At 45.6% G+C, this 22,141-nt stretch overlaps 1 protein-coding gene across 1 annotated transcript in view; it reads left to right on the top strand.

The window, feature by feature from the left end:
* The window catches only part of GBF1 (golgi brefeldin A resistant guanine nucleotide exchange factor 1), a 101,957-nt gene extending 79,908 nt beyond the window's left edge, over positions 1-22,049 (top strand). Inside the window, exons 19-41 of the mRNA XM_009888831.1 lie at positions 1,875-2,077; positions 2,526-2,649; positions 2,955-3,080; positions 3,678-3,760; positions 5,999-6,235; positions 7,339-7,432; positions 10,334-10,510; positions 11,003-11,067; positions 11,169-11,292; positions 11,866-11,937; positions 13,326-13,420; positions 13,872-14,025; positions 14,243-14,465; positions 16,130-16,293; positions 16,604-16,850; positions 17,240-17,439; positions 18,411-18,561; positions 18,944-19,074; positions 19,442-19,543; positions 20,135-20,248; positions 20,513-20,690; positions 20,899-21,036; positions 21,385-22,049. Coding sequence (XP_009887133.1) covers positions 1,875-2,077; positions 2,526-2,649; positions 2,955-3,080; positions 3,678-3,760; positions 5,999-6,235; positions 7,339-7,432; positions 10,334-10,510; positions 11,003-11,067; positions 11,169-11,292; positions 11,866-11,937; positions 13,326-13,420; positions 13,872-14,025; positions 14,243-14,465; positions 16,130-16,293; positions 16,604-16,850; positions 17,240-17,439; positions 18,411-18,561; positions 18,944-19,074; positions 19,442-19,543; positions 20,135-20,248; positions 20,513-20,690; positions 20,899-21,036; positions 21,385-21,671 — 3,489 coding nt within the window. The 3' untranslated portion in view covers positions 21,672-22,049. The remainder of the gene's footprint in view (positions 1-1,874; positions 2,078-2,525; positions 2,650-2,954; positions 3,081-3,677; positions 3,761-5,998; positions 6,236-7,338; positions 7,433-10,333; positions 10,511-11,002; positions 11,068-11,168; positions 11,293-11,865; positions 11,938-13,325; positions 13,421-13,871; positions 14,026-14,242; positions 14,466-16,129; positions 16,294-16,603; positions 16,851-17,239; positions 17,440-18,410; positions 18,562-18,943; positions 19,075-19,441; positions 19,544-20,134; positions 20,249-20,512; positions 20,691-20,898; positions 21,037-21,384) is intronic.
* The last annotated feature ends 92 nt before the right edge of the window (positions 22,050-22,141 follow it).

Raw genomic sequence — 22,141 nt, 5'->3', positions numbered from 1 at the left:
AAGGACAGTATGGGCAAGTGATTGTCAGCACAGTTGTCAAAGCAACCACCAAGTTTTGGCATTAGCTAATTTCAAGGAAATTAATATTGATTTAGTTACTGTTTCGTTTGTAACCGTTTGCTTTGCCTTAAATATAGCTTTCATGGCAGCTTTGCCAATGGACTTTGTGTGAAAGTCCATTGTTGAGAAGGAAGCTCACACAGTGCTTCCACTGTTCTAACTGAAAACCTCTGTTAATACTCCAGCTTTACTGTGCTGGAAAACGAGGTTAGAAGAAATCAAGAGCATTGCCTGTGCTTGAGAGTTCCTTAAAGAAAGTTCCAGGTGGTCCTAGGAAAAGGGCAGTGCCTTACACTACAGCGGAGGGCAGAAAGATGTTCATAAAACTCTTATTAGTTTGCCCAGGGAAAATCCTTTCCTGACCCTAAATCTGCTAATGATTTCATCCTGAGCATGTAAACAGCACACACAAAATGTTCAGCTTAAGTTATGTTGATGCTGACATGGCACCAGCATGTTCTGCTTCCTGTAACCTCTGAAGTACTAAACATTACCACAGCTGGAAGGAGGAAAAAAAGCTAAATAAAAGCAGAAAACAAGTTATGCATCAAATGAAAAGTTTTCTTTGATGTTTCCAAAGGCAATGACCAGAAGCTCAAAAGCGTAGGACTGACGTGATTATAAATGCAGCGCAAACTGCCAGCAGTCTGCTCTCCTTTCAGGCGGTCTTAAGAAGTAAAACCAGTCCATAGAATACCCTAGGGCTTGGGTTACAGGATTTACAGCTGAACAGAAATGCTGCTAGCGTCATACAGTCCCTTCAAGCCTGTTATACCAGGGCAGCACATGGTTATTATTTTGTTATGCCCTCACTGGGTCCTTTTGCGCTCCATGCTATTTCAGGCTCTGTTTCATTGCAATTTGAAGATGTTACACAAGCGGGGGAAACAGAGAACAGAGGGCTGGTGGCTTCTGAGGTACTGAGAAACCCAGGGGAGCTAGTAATCATGATGGTCACGAATTTAGTTCACTAGGTCATCGCTAGCAGTTTGATCGTGATAGGAGCTAACAGGGAACTGACATTTATTCTGGTGCCTTAGTAAAGTTCATACAGTTGTTTGTGCTTTTGGTTTTTCTGAACACCACCAAGAACATTCAGTTAACCCTTTCTTAGTCAGATGTTTTATGACACTGTGACTGTGGTACAGTCTAGTTTCCTAAAATAAGAATCAAGCAGGGCAGAACAGTTGACTTCCCTTCGAAACCAAAAATGCATCTGCTCTTCCCAGCCTACAGATAGCCTTCTCACACTGGAATACCAGATGTTCCTGGGACTGTGTCTCACTAGCAGAATGTTTTCTGGTTCTTAGTTTAAGCTTTTGCAGCACTTCTTCCTTGCACCTGCTGGATAAGTGCCAAGGATTCTTGCTGCATGTTTCCTGGCAGTGAGGTAGAGTACAAGAGCCTGGAGCCAAAGGGAACAGAAGAGGGCATGGAACCGTGCTGCTGTTGTAACTGGGCAGAATTGATCTTGTCACATATCTGGGGTTCATCAGAGACTTTCCTCTGCTCTGTTTACCTACTAGATCAGGTGAGGCATTCGAGGTAGCAGAGCTAATTACTCGGTGAAATGTCAAAGCTTTTCAAAGACAGCAGCTCATGCTTGCTCTGTCCAGTATTATTTGCTAGTGAATCTTTGTGATGAATGCAGGTTTTCTGGCCTTGGTTAGCCTTCTTGCTGGATTACACAGTACAATAAACTTGATCATGCTGAGGTTGATTCATTTTCTACTTTGCTTTTGGTTCAAATGCCAAGAACAATCTAAAGTAAGAAGCACACTTCAAGCTTGTAATTATCCAAATGTCTCCTTCAGCTCCTGATAACCGGCACAGAGCAGTTCAACCAAAAGCCAAAGAAAGGGATACAGTTTCTGCAGGAGAAGAACCTTCTTGCCACCCCTATTGACAACAATGAGGTGGCCAGATGGCTACGGGAAAATCCTCGCCTGGACAAGAAGATGATTGGGGAATTTGTGAGTGACCGTAAGAACATAGACTTGCTGGAAAGCTTTGTTGGGTGAGTATCTTTCTGTATCTCTTTAGTCAGAAAGGGATGAAAGTTAAGACTTCAGTGATCAAAAAAAGCAGTAGAATAGTAGTTCCTGGAGGCACTGGATTTGTATTGCTTGGTTCTCTGTGTACCACCATGCATTAATTCTATGCATCTCTTGCATATGGTAACACCTTAGGTACATATAATAGTGTAATACTCGAGCTTATTTCAGTAGGGCCAGTCTCTGTGAAGACTTTAGAGATTATTACATACATAATCACCTGTAGGATTGTTGACTCTCTTATTGTTTTTTGCCTGTTCACGGTGTATTTCTTCTTTGCTTGCCCCCCCATCTTTACTGTCCTCTGTGAAATCTGGTATCCTGATGCTGAAACAAAGATTGTAGTCAGTAAGTTTATCCTACCTTTCCCATCCTGTTTCAGTTTCTCACTGCTTTTCATTCTTCTTGCAGGACTTTCAGCTTCCAAGGTTTAAGGCTGGATGAAGCTTTACGACTTTATCTAGAGGCCTTTAGATTACCAGGAGAGGCACCCGTAATCCAAAGACTGTTGGAAGCCTTCACAGAACATTGGAGGGTATGTACTTGGTGGGCAGAAAGCTCAAAACTGCGTTCTTTCTTGCACTTCTGCTTGCCATGATGCACATGTCAGTTCAAACTGCCTGTATAAGCTCACTGTGCCCTGCAGGCAGCAGCTGTTTTTTTGTAGGACATGGCAGTGGCACATAGATTTCCGGGGTGCTTGTTGGAAGCTGGAGCCAGAGCCTGGGATTTTTGTTTGTCCCAGAGATGATTCAGTACTGTGGGCAGGAAAATGGTTGTCCTGGGTCGCTGATATCACTGTTTCTGTAGGACTAATTTGTGCATGCATTTGCCTTTCAGAAATCAAATGGGTCCCCGTTTGCTAATAGTGATGCCTGCTTTGCCCTGGCCTATGCAGTTATTATGCTGAACACTGACCAGCACAACCATAATGTCCGCAAGCAGAATGTCCCAATGACTCTGGAGGTGGGTGTTATCGGTGTAGGCACCTGTCTTCTCTGGTTTTGATAGCAATGTAGTACCTGTTTTGGTGTCAATTGCACCTTATTTTTTCCCTGGCATTCATTGCTCATGTACACAATAAGCTGTTGTGCAGCACTGAAGTTGAGTACGATTGGAAATGGGAGCTGTGGGCAAGGGGCAATCTGAAGAAATACAAGCTTAGCAGACAGCTTGCCAAATTCGTCAAGAGGGTTGTGTGTGTGTGTGAAAAAACTGTCTCCTAAGATACAGTAAGAATGAGAAGATTCTTGAACCGTTATGGGCTTCTAGAGAGTTCAAGTTCTGTGAGTGCCAGTGCAGTGGTACAGACCTGTCATTCTGATGTCCACCCTCAGCTAAACATGTGTTATGTTGTGTCTGTTCTTTCCTTGGGAGCAGAGACAGGGGTTGCTGCACACTATTGCCGTTAATAATAGCATTTAGTCTTTGAACTTTGAGGCTGCATGTTGAAGAACACAGGAAAATCTTCTGGTCCCATGAAAAACAAGTGGAGTGCTGATCCTAGCCAAGCAGTTAAAGCTGGAGATACTAGGAATTAACATTGGTGTAACTTTTTTTCAGGAGTTTCGGAAGAACCTGAAAGGTGTGAATGGAGGCAAAGACTTTGAACAGGATATATTGGAAGACATGTACCATGCCATCAAGTAAGAATCAACCTGTCATCTCCTTGTATGCAGAGAGCAAACTAGAATTGTTTGGTCTGAGATCTCTGGAGAGTACGTAAAGAGACTCACTGATCACATGCCTGTTTGCCTCAGACCAGCTTCCAGCTCCATGTGGGGCTGTGGTAACAACTCTGTCACAGTGATTGCACTGGATTTGTATCTTTGGATTCTTGCCACGGTATTTTAATCCACAGAGTTTAAGCTGAAGTTAAAAAATACATTACTTCTGTCAACGTGCAAAAGAATGGCTGAGCAAGACCAGCACGTGTGAAATGCTGTATGTAAGAAGGCTCTGTTCTCCAGACCAGGCCTTTAGACTTCTTCAGAATGTTTTATGTAGTGCTAGAGATAGTATCTCATCCCCAGGACAGCACTGGTGCCCTGACATAACATGTCCAGGTCTCAGATTCATATGTTCTACTTTTGAGCTCTTCATACGAGGCTGCCGTCTGCACCAATCTCTTCTGCCACTCCTGAAGCTCTTGGCACACTGACCAGTACTTGAGGGGAATTCCTGGTTGCTGAGGCCCTTTTGTGCACAGACTAGCTCTGGGTGAGGAGCTTTAATAACAGTTCAGAAATTTAACCTATCAGTAAATCCAGGCCCAGCCAATTTGAAGCTGCGAGGATTAGATCTCTGAGCAGACAGGATGTGACTCTGACTCTCAGCTGGTTTCAATCTGTGGTGGCAGGCAGTGGCTTGGGCTGGAAGCAGGGCAGTGTGACTATGATCACCCTCCCATTAGAGCCTTCTCTGGGAAGGTGGGGATGCTGCCTCTACTAAATATCTAGAAATGTTTCAAGAGTTAGCTCTAGCTTTCAAATAGACCTCTAGTTTTGATTGGCCTCTCTCCCCTGAGGGTGTTCTTAATGTTTTGAGTAGTACCCTGAGAATATCCTCGTATCTTTCAGTTATCTGGTACCTCTGTCCCAGTCTATTCCCCTTTATCCTTCCTTCACCAGATACTTCAGCTTTTTCAGTATGCTCTGTGCCTAAAAGAATTGGTGTATCATTTCAGTATTGCTCCATCTCAGATAGATTGCCCTATTGTCATAGCTGAGATTGAGGAACTGTTTGTTTTCTTTTTATTATTAGGGGGGGAAAAATCAGACTGTAATCTCTACAGAGTAGTGCCTGATCTCTTCAGGATCTCAGCATTTCGCTTTTGAGCACAATTTCATTTCCTGAGACTTTCAAGTAAACCCATTCACTTGCTTCTCTTAATATTAATCAAATACGGGTTCTTAGAAAAAAGAACCACTGTTGACTGCAAGCATATTTTCCTATATAATCGCAGTAATGATTGCTCTTGTCAAAATATGCAGGCACCTGAAACTGAGAGGAGCTTATTTCTTATGCATAAATCAAGAGAGTTTTTTATAGTTGTTGTTAGCTTCTTTGGCAAGTGAGACGTTATTTTTTGATCGTTGCAGAAAGATCTCTACTTTTCAGATTGGCTGCAATCTACTGTTCTTAGTAGACTTGAGACTCTTGTTCAGTCAGTTGGTCATTGGCAGAGGGTTAACTCTTGTGCCATGTTACCCAAGTCTAAGGAGTATATAGCTTGATATATTTTAACCTGGGATTGCAAGTCCTACTTGGCATTAATCATAATTATTTTATTATTGTATAGCTTTAATCCAGTAAAAGTAAGGAGCTGTAGTCCCCTGGTTGTGAATCACCCATCATACATTTGGTTTCATGTTTTGTCTTTAATGGCTTTTTGATACTTGATTTTGGCATAATATGAATATTTGCATTATTCTTTTACAAAGGTACTGATGCCTACCGTTGACTGCAGTGGTGTAACAGGACTTTTTTATCTGAGAGTAATAAAATATGCGGACCACTCGAACGGAGTGAGAGTTGGGATGGGGGCATGAAGCTGTGCTGGTGTGCTGTCCAAAATTTCCCATCATTTAACTGTGGTGTGTGTTGCGTTTTGCACTTACAGTGTTAGGTATCTGCTTCTTGAGTACTGTTCTTACACAGTTGCTGCTGGGTGGTGCTGAGAGCCACCAGACTTTATATCCAGGCTATCAAAGAGGGGCAGGGGAAGCAGGCAAGCCTAGGAAAATAGAATGTTTCAGAAGCTGGCAAAATCACTCCAGAGTAGGTATCGCTTAGCTTTGGGACCATGTAATGAAAGGCACTGTGTAAATGTTAGGTTTGGCTCAGAATGAAAAATTCAACCTTTCTGCCTTCCTCCCTTGTAGAAATGATGAGATAGTGATGCCAGAAGAACAGACGGGCCTGGTGAAGGAAAACTATATCTGGAATGTCCTGCTACATCGTGGTGCCACTGATGAGGGAATATTTCTCCATGTGCCTCCTGGAAGCTATGACCACGATCTCTTTACCATGACCTGGGGGCCAACCATTGCAGCACTTTCTTATGTTTTTGACAAGAGCTTAGAAGAAACAATCATCCAGAAGGCTATCTCTGGTTTCAGGTAACTCTTGCGTTCATGAAGATCCAAAAGGGTTAAAGTGTGGCCATAGTCTCCTCTTTACTTGCTGGAGACATCACAGTGAATATCAACTGTTACTTTTCCTAGCAACTGAAGAGCATTTTATTGTGACCTGTGGTACTCCGGTTTTGTTCTGTCATTTGTATTAATTCATCCCATCTTGGCATCTCTTGGTTGCTGCTCACTGTTTGGCTTGACTGCTGTGTTGTAATAAATCAAAGTGCCTGGGGTATGTATTTTTAAACTCCAACCTGGTTGCATTTAAAAGACATGCTGACATAGCTGTGCTGCTTAGAAGTGAGTGCAAAAAGTCACTCTTAACTGGCACAGTGATGCTGGCAAAATCCCTGTATATGAACAAAACCGCTCGCATGTATGAGGCCATAGCTGCGGCTGAATGGGATGGGGGATGTGGTTTTTTTTCTTTTTTTCTTTCCTAGATGACCAGTACTCAAAAAACCACTTGTTATCTGTGAGAAATTGTATAGGAATGGTCTTCGAGCATGTTTAGATCCAGACCAAATGATTCCTTAAGCATAGTTTTAAAGCTCTGTTAATATATTGCTGTATCACAGAATCGTCAGGGTTGGAAGGGACCTCTGGAGATCATCTAGTCTAACCCCCCCGCCAGAGCAGGTCACCTACAACAGGTTGCACAGGATCTCATGTAGCCATGATGTCTTTGAAACTAGACCTTCAACACTACCGCTAGTCACCTACAACAGGTTGCACAGGATGTAGCCATGATGTCTTTGAAAGTAGACCTTCAACACTACCACTATCTTGGCAACTATCTCTTATGTCAGGACAGGAGATTAGGTATGTTGGCTCAGGTGCAAGAGGTCTGTCTGTTTAGACTCACTTCTTGAATGTGATCCTTGCATCAGCACAAATATCAGCATCTATGGATGAGGATTGAGATTATTTGAGGTATAATAGTATAATTTTATACATTAGCATTCATTATGAGTGGCTGAAGAGGAAGGTCTAAAATGTCAACTGAAAGGCTGTCTGGTTTGGTGTCCTGTAGACAGACTTGTCTGTGCTGACTTATTACATTATTTTCTGTTTTCTTCTTTTCCCAGGAAATGTGCAATGATTTCTGCTCACTATGGCCTTAGTGATGTGTTTGACAATCTCATAATTTCTCTCTGCAAGTTTACAGCTCTCAGCAGCGAGGTAAGCTTGCAAGGAGGGGAAAGAAGTATGGCTTTTAGTATACGGGAGCTCTCTTCCCCTGTTAAGCAGTAATATTTGCTTATTTTAGTTATCACAGTATCTGTAGATACCTGTCAGCCTCTGCCAAGAGTTTTCTGGAGAAGGCAATGAAAAGTGTGTAGTGAAGTAGGACTTCCATAGGACGGGTAGAAATGTGTAAATTTCCTTCTACTCACTCACAAGTGGCAGTTTGTGCAGAGCGGAACGCCATGATGTAGAAGGGTTTATTCCACCTACTAGATCTGAGGAGATCTCGCTGTGATCAAAACAGTGATCATCCATGATCCCAAGCAAATTTCCGCATTTCAGCTATTGAATATTTAGTTACAGGGCTTATGCAGGGCCAAGAGGAACTGTTTTGTAAGCTGTTCTTCCAGAGCGTAGGGGCTGTTTATCCACCCAGCATAAAGGGGTTAGAAAAACAAATGCTTCGAGTTGTCAGTTGGTGTGTGGAGTCTGGTAATAAGATCAACTGTTAGGCCCACTTTTCGCAAGCCCTAAAGACGATTTCCATGGGTTATACTGTGAGAATAAATTCGAGGTACAGTGGTTGGTATAAGCTTTTGTTGCCCAAGTCTGTTTGCATGTTACAGCATCAGCCTGTTTTTTCCCCAAGGTGTTTGATAGACAGCGTGTGGTAGACCGTGCTTTGTGTTACGGAGAAGATGACAGCAACTTCTTTAAAGGGTCAGAACTCACAGAGAATCTCACAGAATTGGTCTGAGAACCAGTGCAAGACCCACAGGGAGCAAAATAGAATTGTCACACATACAAAAAAGGGGAAACAAGATCATTCAAGACTGAAAGCATGGGAGTAAAAAGGCCAAGACGGGTGATTTTTTTTTTTTTTTTTTTAAATCCCTTGAAGGGATAGCAGAGGGGGAACAAGTCCTGCAAATTAACCCAGTGAATGGAATTAGGCTGCAGGGAAACGGTATTGTTTGGACTGGATGTTTTGTATCACTGGGATTCTGGCATTGGTAGCAGTGACAAAGTACCAGGTTGACTATTAAAAGAAAAAGAAATCCCAAGCGGTGGGGTTGCTTTAGATTCCCTCTTCCTCCACAGCTCACAACAGTAAAGATGAAATACTTGATCCTCTCCAGGCATACCAGACCTCAAGACTACCAATAGATAACACAAGCAGAGGAATGTCTACCATGAAACAACTGTTTGACACAGATTTACACAGTAGAAGCAACTAGACTAAGCCCTCAGAGGCACCAGCTATTGCCAGCTGCATCCCATCTAGTTGTGAGACTGGAATCTGGAGCAGTCTGAGGTCTGTGTAAATTAAGCAAGCGTGTCTTTTGGTGATGACGTAGAATCAGGGACTTCTGGATTTGAAGAAGGCTGTGAGTTCTTATCTTTGGCCAGATTCCAAGTACATCAATTACTTTCTGCTGTCCTAAATTCCTGTAAGGCTTGGAGACAGTAGTGGAATATGACAACTGAACAAATATTTGAGAGACAGTCTGGTGGAAAGGGAGAAGGAGGGGCGGTCTTTAGGGGCTGAGGAGCCAAAACAAAGAGCAACTGTTAGAAAGCAAAGGAAGAACATCAAAGTGTCACTTAGCTGCTAGTCACTTCCCAGGTCAGATGATCCTGGTGATCAGGCATCCTCTCCAAGCACTACAATTGCTACTCATGGCCACTTTGGTTGAAAGAAGAGGAATGGGAAGGCACATGGAGGAAGATCAAGTGATTTAAGAAGAGCAAGTTCCCCACTTCTTGATCCGCAGTTAAGACTCATACTGACTCACTGTATAAGTAGTAGCAAAACCCCTGTGTGTTTTAGTTCGGTGGTTGTAGCTTGTTACCACAGTGCAAAACCAGGCATATTGCTGTTTGCACTCTGAGACTTGAGTGATGTATGTATTCATGTGGTTTCCCCATAGCAACAATGAAAAAACAAATTGATTGTCACACTTCTGCCAGACTTCCAGGTTGGCAGTTCTGATGGTGTTCACCTCTAGATCAAAGACCCATTTTGATACTAGTTTCGCCAGCAGTCTGGCTGAAGCAAGAGCTAGTTTTTCTGAACTTCAGATCTGAGAGTGGAAGGGCCACATTTTCAATCCATCCTGTCTCCTGTCTTCTCTCTCATTTTTTGATGAAGGAGTATGTGTTTTGTCCACAGAAGGAAGAGAATGCTGAAGCCCATCTCTTGTCAAAAGGAATATTGCAATGAGCTTAAGTAACTGCAGAAACATGGAGCATGTTACAGTGTCTGGTACTAGCTCACATGGTTGCTGGGCTTTTTCTTGTTTTTGGCAGCGTGTACTTGGTTGGTTTAAATGACTTATCACCCTTTCTGTATTTTGAAAAGCTGTGAGTGTGTTGAACAGATTATGAGGAATTGTGATCCAGCAATTATTGGCAGAGACTGTATGTCGGGATTCATCACACTTACTTTGAATCTTGCTATTAAGTAGTGGTAGGAGTAGCTTTGCAAGTCAGTAATGCTTTTGACCATAGTTTCCTTCTCTAACACTAGAGCGGAGTAACTGCTGCTTCCAGAGGAGATGTGGTACTTTTTGTAGAAGGCTTTGATCCTGGAATGAGTTCCCATAGCAGAATAAATTAGCGTTAGTGAGTTTTCAGCAAGCACTTTCAAAATGTTCTGTATTATTGTTGTTTTTGGAGAGCTTATGTCGAGGTGGTTCAGTGATTCAGCTTGTATCAGGTGAGCTGTCTTGTCCTTGTTTTTGTGCAAACTGAATATGAGCTGAGGAGTTATCCAAGCATCGTACACAGAATTGTTGTCTTTACCGTAACCAGTTCTGAACAGTCTGCCCTAATTTGTGTTGAAAAGAAAACATCTCTTGCTGACTGATTGCCACCCCCTCTTCTTTCCTGCAGTCTATTGAGAACCTGCCCACTGTTTTTGGAAGTAATCCCAAGGCCCATATTGCAGCAAAGACTGTGTTTCACTTGGCCCATCGCCACGGTGACATTCTGCGGGAGGGCTGGAAAAACATCATGGAGGCCATGCTACAACTTTTCCGAGCAGAGCTGCTGCCCAAGGCCATGGTGGAGGTAATAATAGCCGGCCTGTGGGTAACTGAAGAGTAGGGGAGTGGGAAGCTGGCTTTTCACAGAACCAGTCCAAAGAGGAGGAGAGCTCTCTTGCCTGGCTTTGGTGAAGCATGTACAGAGCCAGAAAGTCTGCAAAGGGTGTAGTGTTCAAGTAATGTGCAGGCTCCAGTTTCTGTCATAGAGCTTCATTTTTTTTCTCATTTTATTTTTTGCTGGATTTGAGAAATTCCAGCATTCATTTTACTTGAACAGATTTTGAATATTGTGCAGAAGAGGGACATGTTTATAGGCATGAAGAATTAGAGTACAGTGTTGGTATTTCCAGATGGGGTCACGGTTTACTGAAGGGGTGAGGGGTTGGAGAGAGAGCTGGGGTACACATGGGCAGTTGCGTGTAGTGTTTCGTCACAAAGTGAAATGTTATGGAGTTGGGGGCGAAGGCTACAAAGAAGTAGACAACTGATCATATACACATTCTGGTCTGTCTTCCAGGTTGAAGACTTTGTGGATCCTAATGGCAAAATCTATCTGCAACGTGAGGAGACACCATCTAACCGGTGAGTGGTGTAGATGGCCCAGGCAGTCCTTTTTGTACCAAAGCTGAAGGATAATATGATTTCTTGTTTTCTCACTGATGCTGTTATCTTCTGATTTGCAGTGGTGAATCTACAGTGCTGAGTTTTGTTAGTTGGCTCACCCTCAGTGGGACAGAGCAATCTGGTATGAGAGGGCCATCTACGGAGACACAAGAGGCAAAGCGAACGGCTCTGGAATGCATAAAGGTAACATACAGGCTGTAAAAGAACCTGCTTTTGTTCATGGTGACACTACTATGTGGATAACAGGCAACAGAAGCATAAATACATGTGCTTCTAGGCAGTATTGCAGGTTCCAGAGGACTTTGGAATTGTAACTGCAGAGGAGCGTATCTGCATTTACAGCTAAAGGGTCTTATGTTACGCACAAATGTAGTAACGCATGAAAACAGGAACAATTTCCCACAAGAGGCTGGGATCTGCCCCTAGCATCACTGTCCTGTAATTGAAGACAAATTAATAAATTCTCAAATGACTAATCTTTTCCAAGACAGCGTTAAGGCATATAGTGCCAACAAAAGATGAACCTGAGCTTTCAGCAGTGTGTGGACAGAGGAGTTACGTATTAAAATCTGTCTAGCACAGATGAGGACCATAAAAGGTAATTGATGTTAAAGGAATGAATTAGCTGGCAGGAGTTTTCCTCCAGGTAAAGCCACTATCTGTATCTTTCCTGGGAGCAAGCTGTGTTTCTGGAGGATCTGTTTCTATGCCTTCCCCATACCCCAGATGCACAGTCCTCTTTTCTGTCTTTTGCAGCAATGTGATCCTGAGAAACTGATCACAGAAAGCAAATTCCTCCAACTTGAATCCCTCCAGGAGCTCATGAAGGTGAGAGAGATATTGGGCAAGGGATTGGACTGCTGATGGAACAAGTATGCTGTGCATGATCATGGATATGTGCTGTGTACTTGCCTAGCTCCTCTGTCCCCAAAGAGGAGGTCTTAGACCTATCTGGGATATGAGACCAGTCATTATTTCAGCTGTTACATGTAACTTCTGTGCTGGCTGCCACAATTGCTTTAGTAGTAGGGGAGGACATTAAATTGTGGAATGCATTCTAAAATCCTTGAGGAGGTCATGGTAAGTGTTTAAAAATACGTGTAGCTCTGTGTAGGACCTTAAGATTGAGCTTTTTCATCTTTTCTGGTGTGCTGTGTGCCTAACAAGAACATTCTGAAAGGCCGCTTTAGAGGCAAGAGCTGTACAGAAATATTCGACTGTGTGCTCCTAGGTAGTGTGGTACCTGGCTGCTGTGGGAGACGTAATAAGGCAGGACTTACTATCCTAGAGAAGCTCATTTCCCAGGGTGAGGGTACTTACCTGGTTCTGGTAGCGGCTTCTCAGGCTAATGTGGAGTTTGAGACCACTGCAGGGTGTGGAACGAATCTGGCTGCTGCTCAGCATTTCCAAAAACAAATAGTGCAACCCTTGCAGGGATGCAGTGTTGGCTGGCAGTGGGTGTTGCCTAATTCCGTGGTTCCTTAAAGTGCAAGTGCCTTTCCCTTCAGGCTGCTGTAATTGCAGTTCACTGGCTCCATCAATAGGGCGCATATTGAGACATGCTAAAACAAAGGAAGGGTTTATTTATCAAGGTTTGCTGCAGAGGTTCAGAAGAATAGGTATTGAGTTTCAAAGTAAAGATGATGAGTGAGTAAACCCCAAAGAACAATACTTAAAATAGCTAAAGCAGAACTTGCTGTTCGGATCACACAAAGACAGCTATGTTGCTGGCCCACATGGAGAAGTAGTGACACAGTTTTTGTGTGCCATCTCAGTTCTTGGGGAACATTTTGCTCTTACCGCTATGTCAGGAATTCTTCCTTCATATGCAAGCTGATGGCTTGAGAGGAATAGTTCCAGTATTTGTAGTTATTCCTAAGTATGTCTGCCTTTTCTGTGCTTCACATATTCTTAGCAGGAAGCTGCCGGCTTTCAGAATTCCTCTCCATCTGAGAGGCTTCATCAGAGCCTAACATCTTTTAAGTTCATATTGCATCTTGCATTAAAAACAAACAAACAAACAAAAAAAAACCCCACCAAACTTCCATACACTTAGCTTGACCTTTATCCAATGCATTTTTGACAGACTATGCATGACCTCACCAGACAGTGGAGTGCAGTTTTGCGCAGACTCAAAGCATTCTGTTGGTCCTCACACTTGTTGATCCTCCAGTTTTAGGGGCTTGTGATTCACAAACATTTCGTCACTTTTCTAGGCTCTAATCTCTGTGACTCCTGATGAGGAGACATATGATGAAGAGGATGCTGCCTTCTGCTTGGAGATGCTTCTGAGGATTGTGCTAGAGAATAGGTATGACCTTGAAATACATGCAGATTCATTGTAAATGTCCCTGCTTTACTGCAGCTGCTGCCTGGGTCCGGGGAATGAGTTCCTTATGTGCTTGATTTGCCATCTGAAGCAGCATGTGGCTGTAATTTCAGGGCTTAGTAATTCCACTCTAGCATGTGCAAACAGAGGGGCTATTCGCCCATGAATTATTGCTTGATATCTTGAGATTTGGATAACATAAACTAAACTCTAGAGGGAAAATTCTCCCACTTGATTGCTTTGCAAGTAATGAAGTAAGTAAGAAAATTGATGGCTTTGTTGTTCCCATGTGTCTGTTCTTATATCTTCCGGCTGGAGTTTTCCATTGAAATGAAGAAATACTGGGTTGTCTAGAGTTCTGGGAGAGGTAGCTGGATCCTGCATGTCTCATCTCCTTTTATCCTACCCTTTCCCTCCTCCTTGTTGTGGCTAGGGACCGTGTGACCTGTGTCTGGCAAACTGTCCGAGACCACCTCTATCATCTCTGTGTCCATGCGGTGGAGTTCTGCTTCTTGGTGGAGAGGGCAGTGGTGGGGCTGCTGAGACTGGCGATTCGGCTCCTTCGTCGGGAAGAAATCAGCGCGCAGGTAAGGGATTTTTGAAAGTAAGTACCTGGGGTTTTGTGGCTACACCAGGCAACACAAGAAACCAATTGCCATTGGATGAACTCACTTTTAACATGTCTGTGCTGCAGGTAACAACAAACAGTAGTTGTAAGTAGCTCTAAATAAATGAAGGATGATTTTGCTGGAGCATGGAGTGTAAATTATAGGGTCTTATATTCTTGTCTCCTTCTCTGGCCAGGTTCTCCTCTCATTACGTATCCTGCTCATGATGAAGCCGAATGTGCTCTCCAGAGTTAGCCATGAGGTTGCCTATGGCCTCCATGAACTCCTGAAGACCAATGCTGCCAACATTCACTCTGGGGATGACTGGTACACACTCTTCACCCTCCTGGAGTGTATTGGGTCTGGGGTGAAGCCGCCTGCAGCCCTGCAGGTTACAGCAAGGGCAGATAACGACACAGGTAAGACAGGCCAGCTTTTGCTAGGAAATCTGATGCCTGCCTGCCAGATAAGCAGCTGCTTCCTCAAGCTTTTCAATTAGCAAAGGGGACTGCAAGAAAACAAAGCTGATATTAAACTACATTAGCAAGATTAAAGACCAGCACCTGCTGTTCACTCCTACCCCATGGTCTGTCCCTGTCTCTATTCTGCCATCTCTTCCTACTCAGTGAGCAGCAGTCCAGGTGCTAGTCCCTGGGGCAGCAGTGGGAGGAAAACTGATATCAGTTGTGGCAGCTGTAGAAGGTCTTTGCTCTACCCAAGGAGCGTTTTCTGCTGGTTGTGGTCTGGTGCCTTGGGTAATATAGCCTTAATCTCTCATCTGGGTGTGTAATGTAAACTCAGCTGCTGTTCCTGTCATACTTGCTTCTTTGTGGGACTGACTCCTTTCTGTCCCCATTTTAAGGATCCCATAAAGGGCGTTGTTCTTTAAAACTCTATTTCCAATCCATTTGTGTTCAGAGTGCCTGAACCATTCCCACAAGACCAACCCACTATTTCCCGCTTGTCTTGACTGTGTTAGAAAGACGGTCTTTTCAGCAACCGTTCCTCTTTAGCTTTAGCCAGCTGGCAATGTGTTTAAGGCTGACAGCTTCAGACTTTTAAAGCAAACAGCAAGAAAAGACTTTTCCAGAAGCCTTCATTTTCCGCTTGCTTTTCTAGAACTTCCTTGCTAGGTCCTGATGCTGTGTGCTGGACAGATGGGAGAAACCTGATTTTGAAAAACCCCTATGGCCTTTGCCTTCTGGGCTAGTGCTGAGCTGTCTTCTCCCAACTCTTTTTTTTTGTTTGTTTGTTTTGTTTTTAACTGCATCTGTCTTTGCTGGTTGAGCAAACTACTTGACTGTGGCACCTTGCACATCAGAACGTTGGTTCTCTTTACCTCCTGAAAACGTTTGGTGCACTGTGTTCACAGCAAGTCTGTCTCTCTGCTGGTGAGTTTTTAGATAATGTTGAATGATGGAGAGAATGAATTTTGGCTTCTAAATAACATTGTATCAGTAGCTTAAATTTGTCCCTTGCAAAAATTTCTGTGCTTGGGACATATGAAATAAAGGTTATCTTAAAGGTCGGGGAAGGTAGATCTGACAGGTGTGGAACATGCTAATGTAGATTGCTGTTCATGAGAAAGACTTTACTAGTACTAGTGTGGAGCTGAGTGACCCCAGAGGCCCTACATGAGTCATGTCATTCCATGTTGTGCTGTTGGAGTTGTCTTGGCTGAACCTGGCACCTCCAGTTGTTCCTAAAGTGTGTGATATGTCTGATTCTTCCCCCAGAGTCAAAGCGTTGGACTGCCTGCCTGCCCTTTTAAATCCAGTCAGGCTGACAAGTGACGTAGCAGAAGATGGAAAGCCCCTTTCCTCTGAAGGGGAAAGCCAAACATACCTGCAGGGGACAAACAGTGTCAAAGATCTGTGTTTCCTGCTGTCTACTGTGCATGCTCCTGTCATAGTTGTTCTTCCTCTCACAGGAGGAGAAGCCTGGCCCAGTTTCTTCCAGGACTCACTGGTGGTTCCTAGCTGATGCTGATCTGACTAGTCTGTTTGCTTCTCCCTTATCCACAGCTACTCTTCCAAGTTCTTGATTTGGCTTTGATCTAAGACCCATGCCTTTTGTCTTGCAGGTGCTCAGTCAGACAGCGAGGTGTCCTCCTCCTATCATCCAAGTGACATGAGCCTGGACCGTGGCTACACCTCTGATTCAGAGGTGTACACAGACCACGGGAAGCCAGGCAAGATGCATCGCTCGGTGACAGATGTGGATGTCATGAACAGTGGCTGGCTAGTGGTGAGTACCCAATGGGTTTCTGGTGCCTGAAGAAGACCACTCCTAGCATGCTTGTGGGCAGAAAGTGTGGTAGGGCAAGAAAGACTAAGACAGTAGTAAAGAGAGCTAAGAGGAGCTGACAGTGTAAAGGGAGGATGGTGAGGAGATGCAGATGGAGAGGAGAAAGCTTGGAGGCAAAGGAGGAAAAAAGGGAAACAGATCCTACAGAAACATTACCTGTTGGCTTCAGAAGAAATGCGCTTTCAGGATGTGCATGAGGCGCTGCTTGTTGTGCTACCCTCTCCTGCTACCCTCTTGCTGTGCCCTGCAGGTGGGGAAAGATGACATCGACACCTCCAGATCTACTGCTGGGCTCAGCAGGCTGGGGCCATCTCCTCTTGTCAACCAGTACAGCCTGACGGTGGGACTGGATTTGGGCCCACATGACACAAAGTCCCTCATGAAGTGCGTAGAGTCCCTGTCCTTCATCGTGCGAGATGCTGCCCATGTTACACCTGAGAACTTCGAGCTCTGTGTCAAAACCATCCGCATCTTTGTGGAGGCGAGCTTGAATGGGGGTAAGATGGCCCTTGGTTTGACAATCAAGATTGGCCTGGGGTGGCCAGTCAGCAAGAAGTGTGAAGGATACTGTCAGGGAACAAGTACCCAACCCCCCAAAAATGGTCTGCTGTGAGAAAAGTATCCTGGCTCCTGCTGGCAGCAGGGACCTTATTCTTATCCATCTCTTTGGGATGGGAGGGGAGGTCTGGATCTGAAGTGGAGGCAGCAGTATCAGCTGTTGCTGAAGGCTGTTCCTGAGGGGTGCTGGGTACCTCTTCAAGTGGGTACTTGTCATTTCACAGGACAGGGCCCTCCACTGGGGATATCAAAAGGTGGTTGCTGTGTGTGTTAAAAGGCAGAAAATCTTGTGGCAGAGTGTGTATATGGTATGTCGCTGCCTTTCTAGGTTACAAGTCCCAGGAGAAGAGGGGGAAGAGCCACAGGTATGACAGTAAATCCAGTCGGTTAAAAAAAAAGCCAAAGGAGAGCTCCACACGGCGATCACGGGTCTTGAGCCAGCACCAGGCGCACACACACAGTGATGAGGACGAGGATGAGAGCATCCCTGCCAGCTACCACACTGTGTCTTTACAGGTTAGTCAGGACGTAAGTATAGCAAGGATTTCCTCCTCTCCTTTGCCATACTCAGGGCCTTGCTAGGGAGTCACTGGGATTCTTCATGGGGCGAGGGGGGGTTTCATCCTGGGTTAGTGGGCGCTGGATGGCAGAGGGTGGCTCTGGTGGCAGTGTGTGGCTCTGCAGTGAAAGAGGAAGACTGCAGTTTGGATAGGCAAAAGTAGAATAGCAGTGGAGAGGGAAGCCCTATGACAAGCAAGGACGATGGGGTGTGGAGCTGTGAGTCACTGTAGTAGGTAAAGTGGATGTGGATCAAGGGCATTTGGAGGCATGAGGTTCATGTAGGGTTAGTGGGGAGTCTGACAGGGCATCTGAGCTTGTGGGGAGGGGAAAGGCCTGTGGGCTGAGGCACTGGGATTTCAAGTACAGGACTGGGATGAGGGAGTCATTTCTGTCTCCAGCTGGTACTTCAAAGGTGTGAAGGCACAGGCCTGCTGACTGCCAGGCTGTTGGGCCGCAGTGCTGTAGTAAAGGGACTAGAATGCTGTCATTTGCCCATACAGAGCTGTTCTGAGGGAATTTTGCTCGTGCTTGCTTCTCTTCTTTTTTGGTCTTCTTATTTAAAAAGAAAAAAAAAAAAGTTGCAGAGTTGTCCCTGGACAGCATACCTGAATCGCTGAGTTGCTCCCTCTGCCTGGGAGAGTCAGTACTCCGTGCCAGGAAAGGCTTCATTCTTTCACCTGGCAGGGTTGGGATGCTGTTCCTCAAAGATGGGATTGACATGGCTACTGAACTGACACAAATCTTGCTGAAGATGCCTGGCACTTGCACAGACAGCAGGGCCTGACGCCATCTCCATAGCTATACTTGGTTATGTACCTACAGGAAGCAGGCTTGAGTAGCTGTGAGCCTTTTAGCATTGGTTTGGGGAAGAGTAGAGACCAGGGTTGCTTCAAAAATTTAAGTCCTGTGTGTTGCTTAATGTGGTGCTTGACTTGCAGCTCCTGGACCTCATGCACACCTTGCACACGCGAGCGGCCACCATCTACAGCTCCTGGGCAGAGGAGCAACGCCATCTAGAGACAGCAGGGAGGAAAATCGAAGCAGATTCCCGCACACTGTGGTCCAACTGCTGGTGTCCTTTGCTACAGGGTAAAGCTATCCCCTTGCAATGAAACTGAGCAGAGACGCTTCCAAAATAATGGCAGCATTCAGGAAAGTTGAGGAGCCTAGAACTAACTGCAGAGAACAGGCGGAGGTTGTTTTTAGGGTCTGCTGTAACTGAAAAAGAACTTGGCTCAGATCCCAAAAGGTATCTTTAGCAAGAGTTAGCTGCCAGCTTGCTTCTGGACCTGACAGTAGATTCCCAGTCTTTGGTCTGGAACAGGTATAATTCTTTTTCGTTTGGGTTTTTTTTTTTCCTATTTTTTTCCCCAGAGAGTGTTTGACCTTCATTAGACTTTTCACCCTAGACCGGTGAAGTGGGGATGTGACGCTTTCCCTGTGGACTTTGCACTGAATCCCTCTCTTGCAGGTATTGCTTGGCTGTGCTGTGATGCCCGACGCCAGGTACGGATGCAGGCACTCACTTACTTGCAGCGGGCCCTCCTGGTACATGACCTGCAGGCCCTGGATGCCCTGGAATGGGAATCCTGCTTCAACAAGGTAACCTCCTGGCTGGGCTGGGCATGTAGGCAGAACAGCACTGTCATGAAGACTAAAGCTGTGTGCAGGAATGGCAGAATGATGTCCTACTTCAGCACTGTCTTCTTGAGCAGCTTGTTCACCACAACAGACAAGGCGTTCCCTCCTCTGATCCTGTGAAAAGTTCCTCTCTGTTTAGGCTTCTGACAGAGCCTCTGATTCATTTCATATTGAAATGAATCCACTCATTGCACTTCCCATTGCTTCTCCCATGTTCTCTGTGTAAAAGCCACCAGTCGCAAAAAACAGCTCCTTTCTGTAAGGCTGTCTATGCAGATCTCATCAGTCATTTTTCAGCTCTGAAATATCAACGTGTCTGATCCAACAGGTGCTGTTCCCTCTGCTAACCAAGCTACTTGAGAACATCAGCCCAGCTGACATTGGTGGGATGGAAGAAACTAGGATGAGAGCCTCAACACTACTCTCCAAGGTGAGCATGCTTCTGCTGTCTGAAAGCTCAGGGGAAACTGTGTGCCTCAAGAAAACCAAACTGTTTGCTGTATTAGCTTCTCGGCATCTCTGAACTGGATAGGTGTCAGTTTGCTAGTGTGACTGTCTTCAGTGCTGGGCTTCTCCACCACTTTCTGCTCTTGGGACATGCCTTCTTTCCAGAACTGTCTCCATGATCCTGGCCTTCGGAAGAGTTGTCAGGAAGGAGTTTGTGACTTTATGAAGGATGGAGAGAGAAGTATTTCACCTAATACTAGTTGAAGACAGTCTGTTCTAGTGTTGAAATGATGCACGTCACAAACTGATCGTACTGACCTAAAGCAGAGAGTCTGGAAGGGTTGGAAGACATGGTGATGCAGACTGCAGTAGCCTCATACAAAGGAGACAAGATTCACTCCTCTACATATGCAGCTCAGAAGAGCGGAGGCCTCTGGCGTCTTCAGGCTGGGCCTGTGCATGCTCCCGGTCTGCCACAAGGAGGGGGAATTCCAGATTTTCGAGACTGGCTCGTCCAGCTGTGAGCAGCAGCCCTGGTACTACTTGTTGACAGTAGTTGTGTTTTTTCTTCTAGGTGTTCCTACAGCATCTCTCCCCACTGCTCTCACTGACCACCTTTGCTGCCCTGTGGCTGACAATCCTGGACTTTATGGACAAATACATGCACGCTGGCTCCAGTGACTTACTGGTAAGGTGCTGAAAGTCATGCTACTGCAGTGCTTTGAACAACCGTTCATTGGTTTTAACCTCCTAAACTTGAAAGGTGTTTTGGTTTGGGGTTGTTTTGTTTGGTTTTGTGGGTTTTTTAACTCTTTTAATACTTCCAAAACCATTTTGTTCCATGGTCTCTCCCCGTGGCCTCTGTTTCCAAGGCAGCCCATTGGTTGTTTTGAGCTTTTGTTCATTGCTATATGTTCATTTCCTGTGTCCTGAGGAGTGTCTCTGATTACAGCTGGAGGCCATCCCAGAGTCTCTGAAGAATATGCTGCTTGTAATGGATACGGCTGGGATATTCCACAGTGCTGACTCGCGGACAGGATACTCGGATCTCTGGGAGATCACCTGGGAACGCATTGACTGTTTCTTACCTAGGCTGCGGGATGAGCTGTTCAAACAGACAGTCATCCAAGGTAGGAGGGGCTGAGAAACCTTAAGAAAAGAGGTCTTGGACCCAGTGCTTGCACCTTGTGTAGTACCCAGCTGCCGTCGTGCCTGGATGCTGATGAAATGATAGTTGCAGGAGCCTGTGGGAGCTCGGCACAAGGAGGGCAAATTGAGAGTGGGCAAAAGGAGTGAGCAAACTGGTGTGTGGACTCACTGCTTGTTTTGTTTTCCTAGATCCTGTCCCCAGCGTACCAATGGAGCAGCAGCAGCAGAAATCAATAGTGTCTGCCCTGCCCCCTTCTCCTGTGGGGGATGTGAGACCAGCCACCCACCTGGCTCCTTTGGAGAAGCCCTGTGAACTGGGTGCCAGTGGTGAGTCCCATTTCTTCTTTTTGGAATCATCTTCCCAGTACAGTGGTTTGGATCTGCTTTTGCTTGGTTTAGCATGATCAACAGCGACCAGGCCTCTGGTGTTGTGGGACTGTTGTGCTTCCAAATGGATAGGTTGTGGCCTTCTTGCTGAGGTTATTGGGGTGGGCAGAGGTTGGGGCAGAATGCCTGTGATCGGCACCTGCTCCTCAGGGCCTCATATGAAGGTATGTGGAAGGGGCAAATCTGCAAAGGCCCCTGAGTCGATCCTCAGCCCTGCTTAGCTTTGAGCTGAAAGGTGGCTTCGTCAAGGCCTGTGTAAGGATGTATTTTGTCTCTTCCTTTTTCCAGAGTCTGAGAGAGCCACTGCACCTGCCTCACCCACCATCAGCACCTCTGCCTCTCCTTCTTTCCCAGCATCAGCTCCAACAAAGACAAGCCCCGTTACAGACATACCTCCTACGACAGCACAGCCACCGCTCATCCTGCAGCCTCTTGCCTCTCCCCTGCAGGTTGGAGTGCCGCCTATGACTCTGCCAATCATTCTCAACCCAGCCCTAATTGAAGCCACCTCTCCTGTTCCCCTCTTAGCTACTCCACGGCCCACTGACCCCATGACAACCTCTGAAGTCAATTAGTTCGAGGGTGTCTGAGAACTGTCTGCTGAGGAAGCTCTGTGGGTGGAGGATGCTGGCCAAATGTTCTCTGGTAGCGGGCATGTTTGTTTTAGAAGATGATGCTAACCTGAGCAGAAGGGCTGCTGCCACAATCCCCCTGGAGCACATCACATTCTGCTCCCTTCCTGTGGCAACCACCTAGAAATCCATCTAGAAATCCCTGTCTTCTTGGAGGGGTACCCAGTTCCACTGACCAGTCTCCTTCCTGCCTTCACAATCTCAGGGGCCAGGCAATGACCGCACCCAGCAGCCCGGGACCAAGCTGCCACCAGTTCATCTGGTGAAGAGGGAAAACTCTCTGATGTGACACCAGAGAGGGGCTGCAGTACAGGACTGTCTCTTGGATTATTCAGTCCGGTTCCTGGACAATTTCCCAGCCGTTCCCTAGCTTTCCTGCCCATGCTTCTGGTCGCACTGCTTTGTTTGGGCTC

Source organism: Charadrius vociferus, unplaced genomic scaffold (assembly GCF_000708025.1).
Source record: "Charadrius vociferus isolate BGI_N301 unplaced genomic scaffold, ASM70802v2 scaffold436, whole genome shotgun sequence".
In the NCBI taxonomy this organism is placed as follows: domain Eukaryota; kingdom Metazoa; phylum Chordata; class Aves; order Charadriiformes; family Charadriidae; genus Charadrius; species Charadrius vociferus.
Note: the sequence above shows the minus strand (reverse complement) of the source record. Positions and strands in the feature narration are given on the sequence as shown.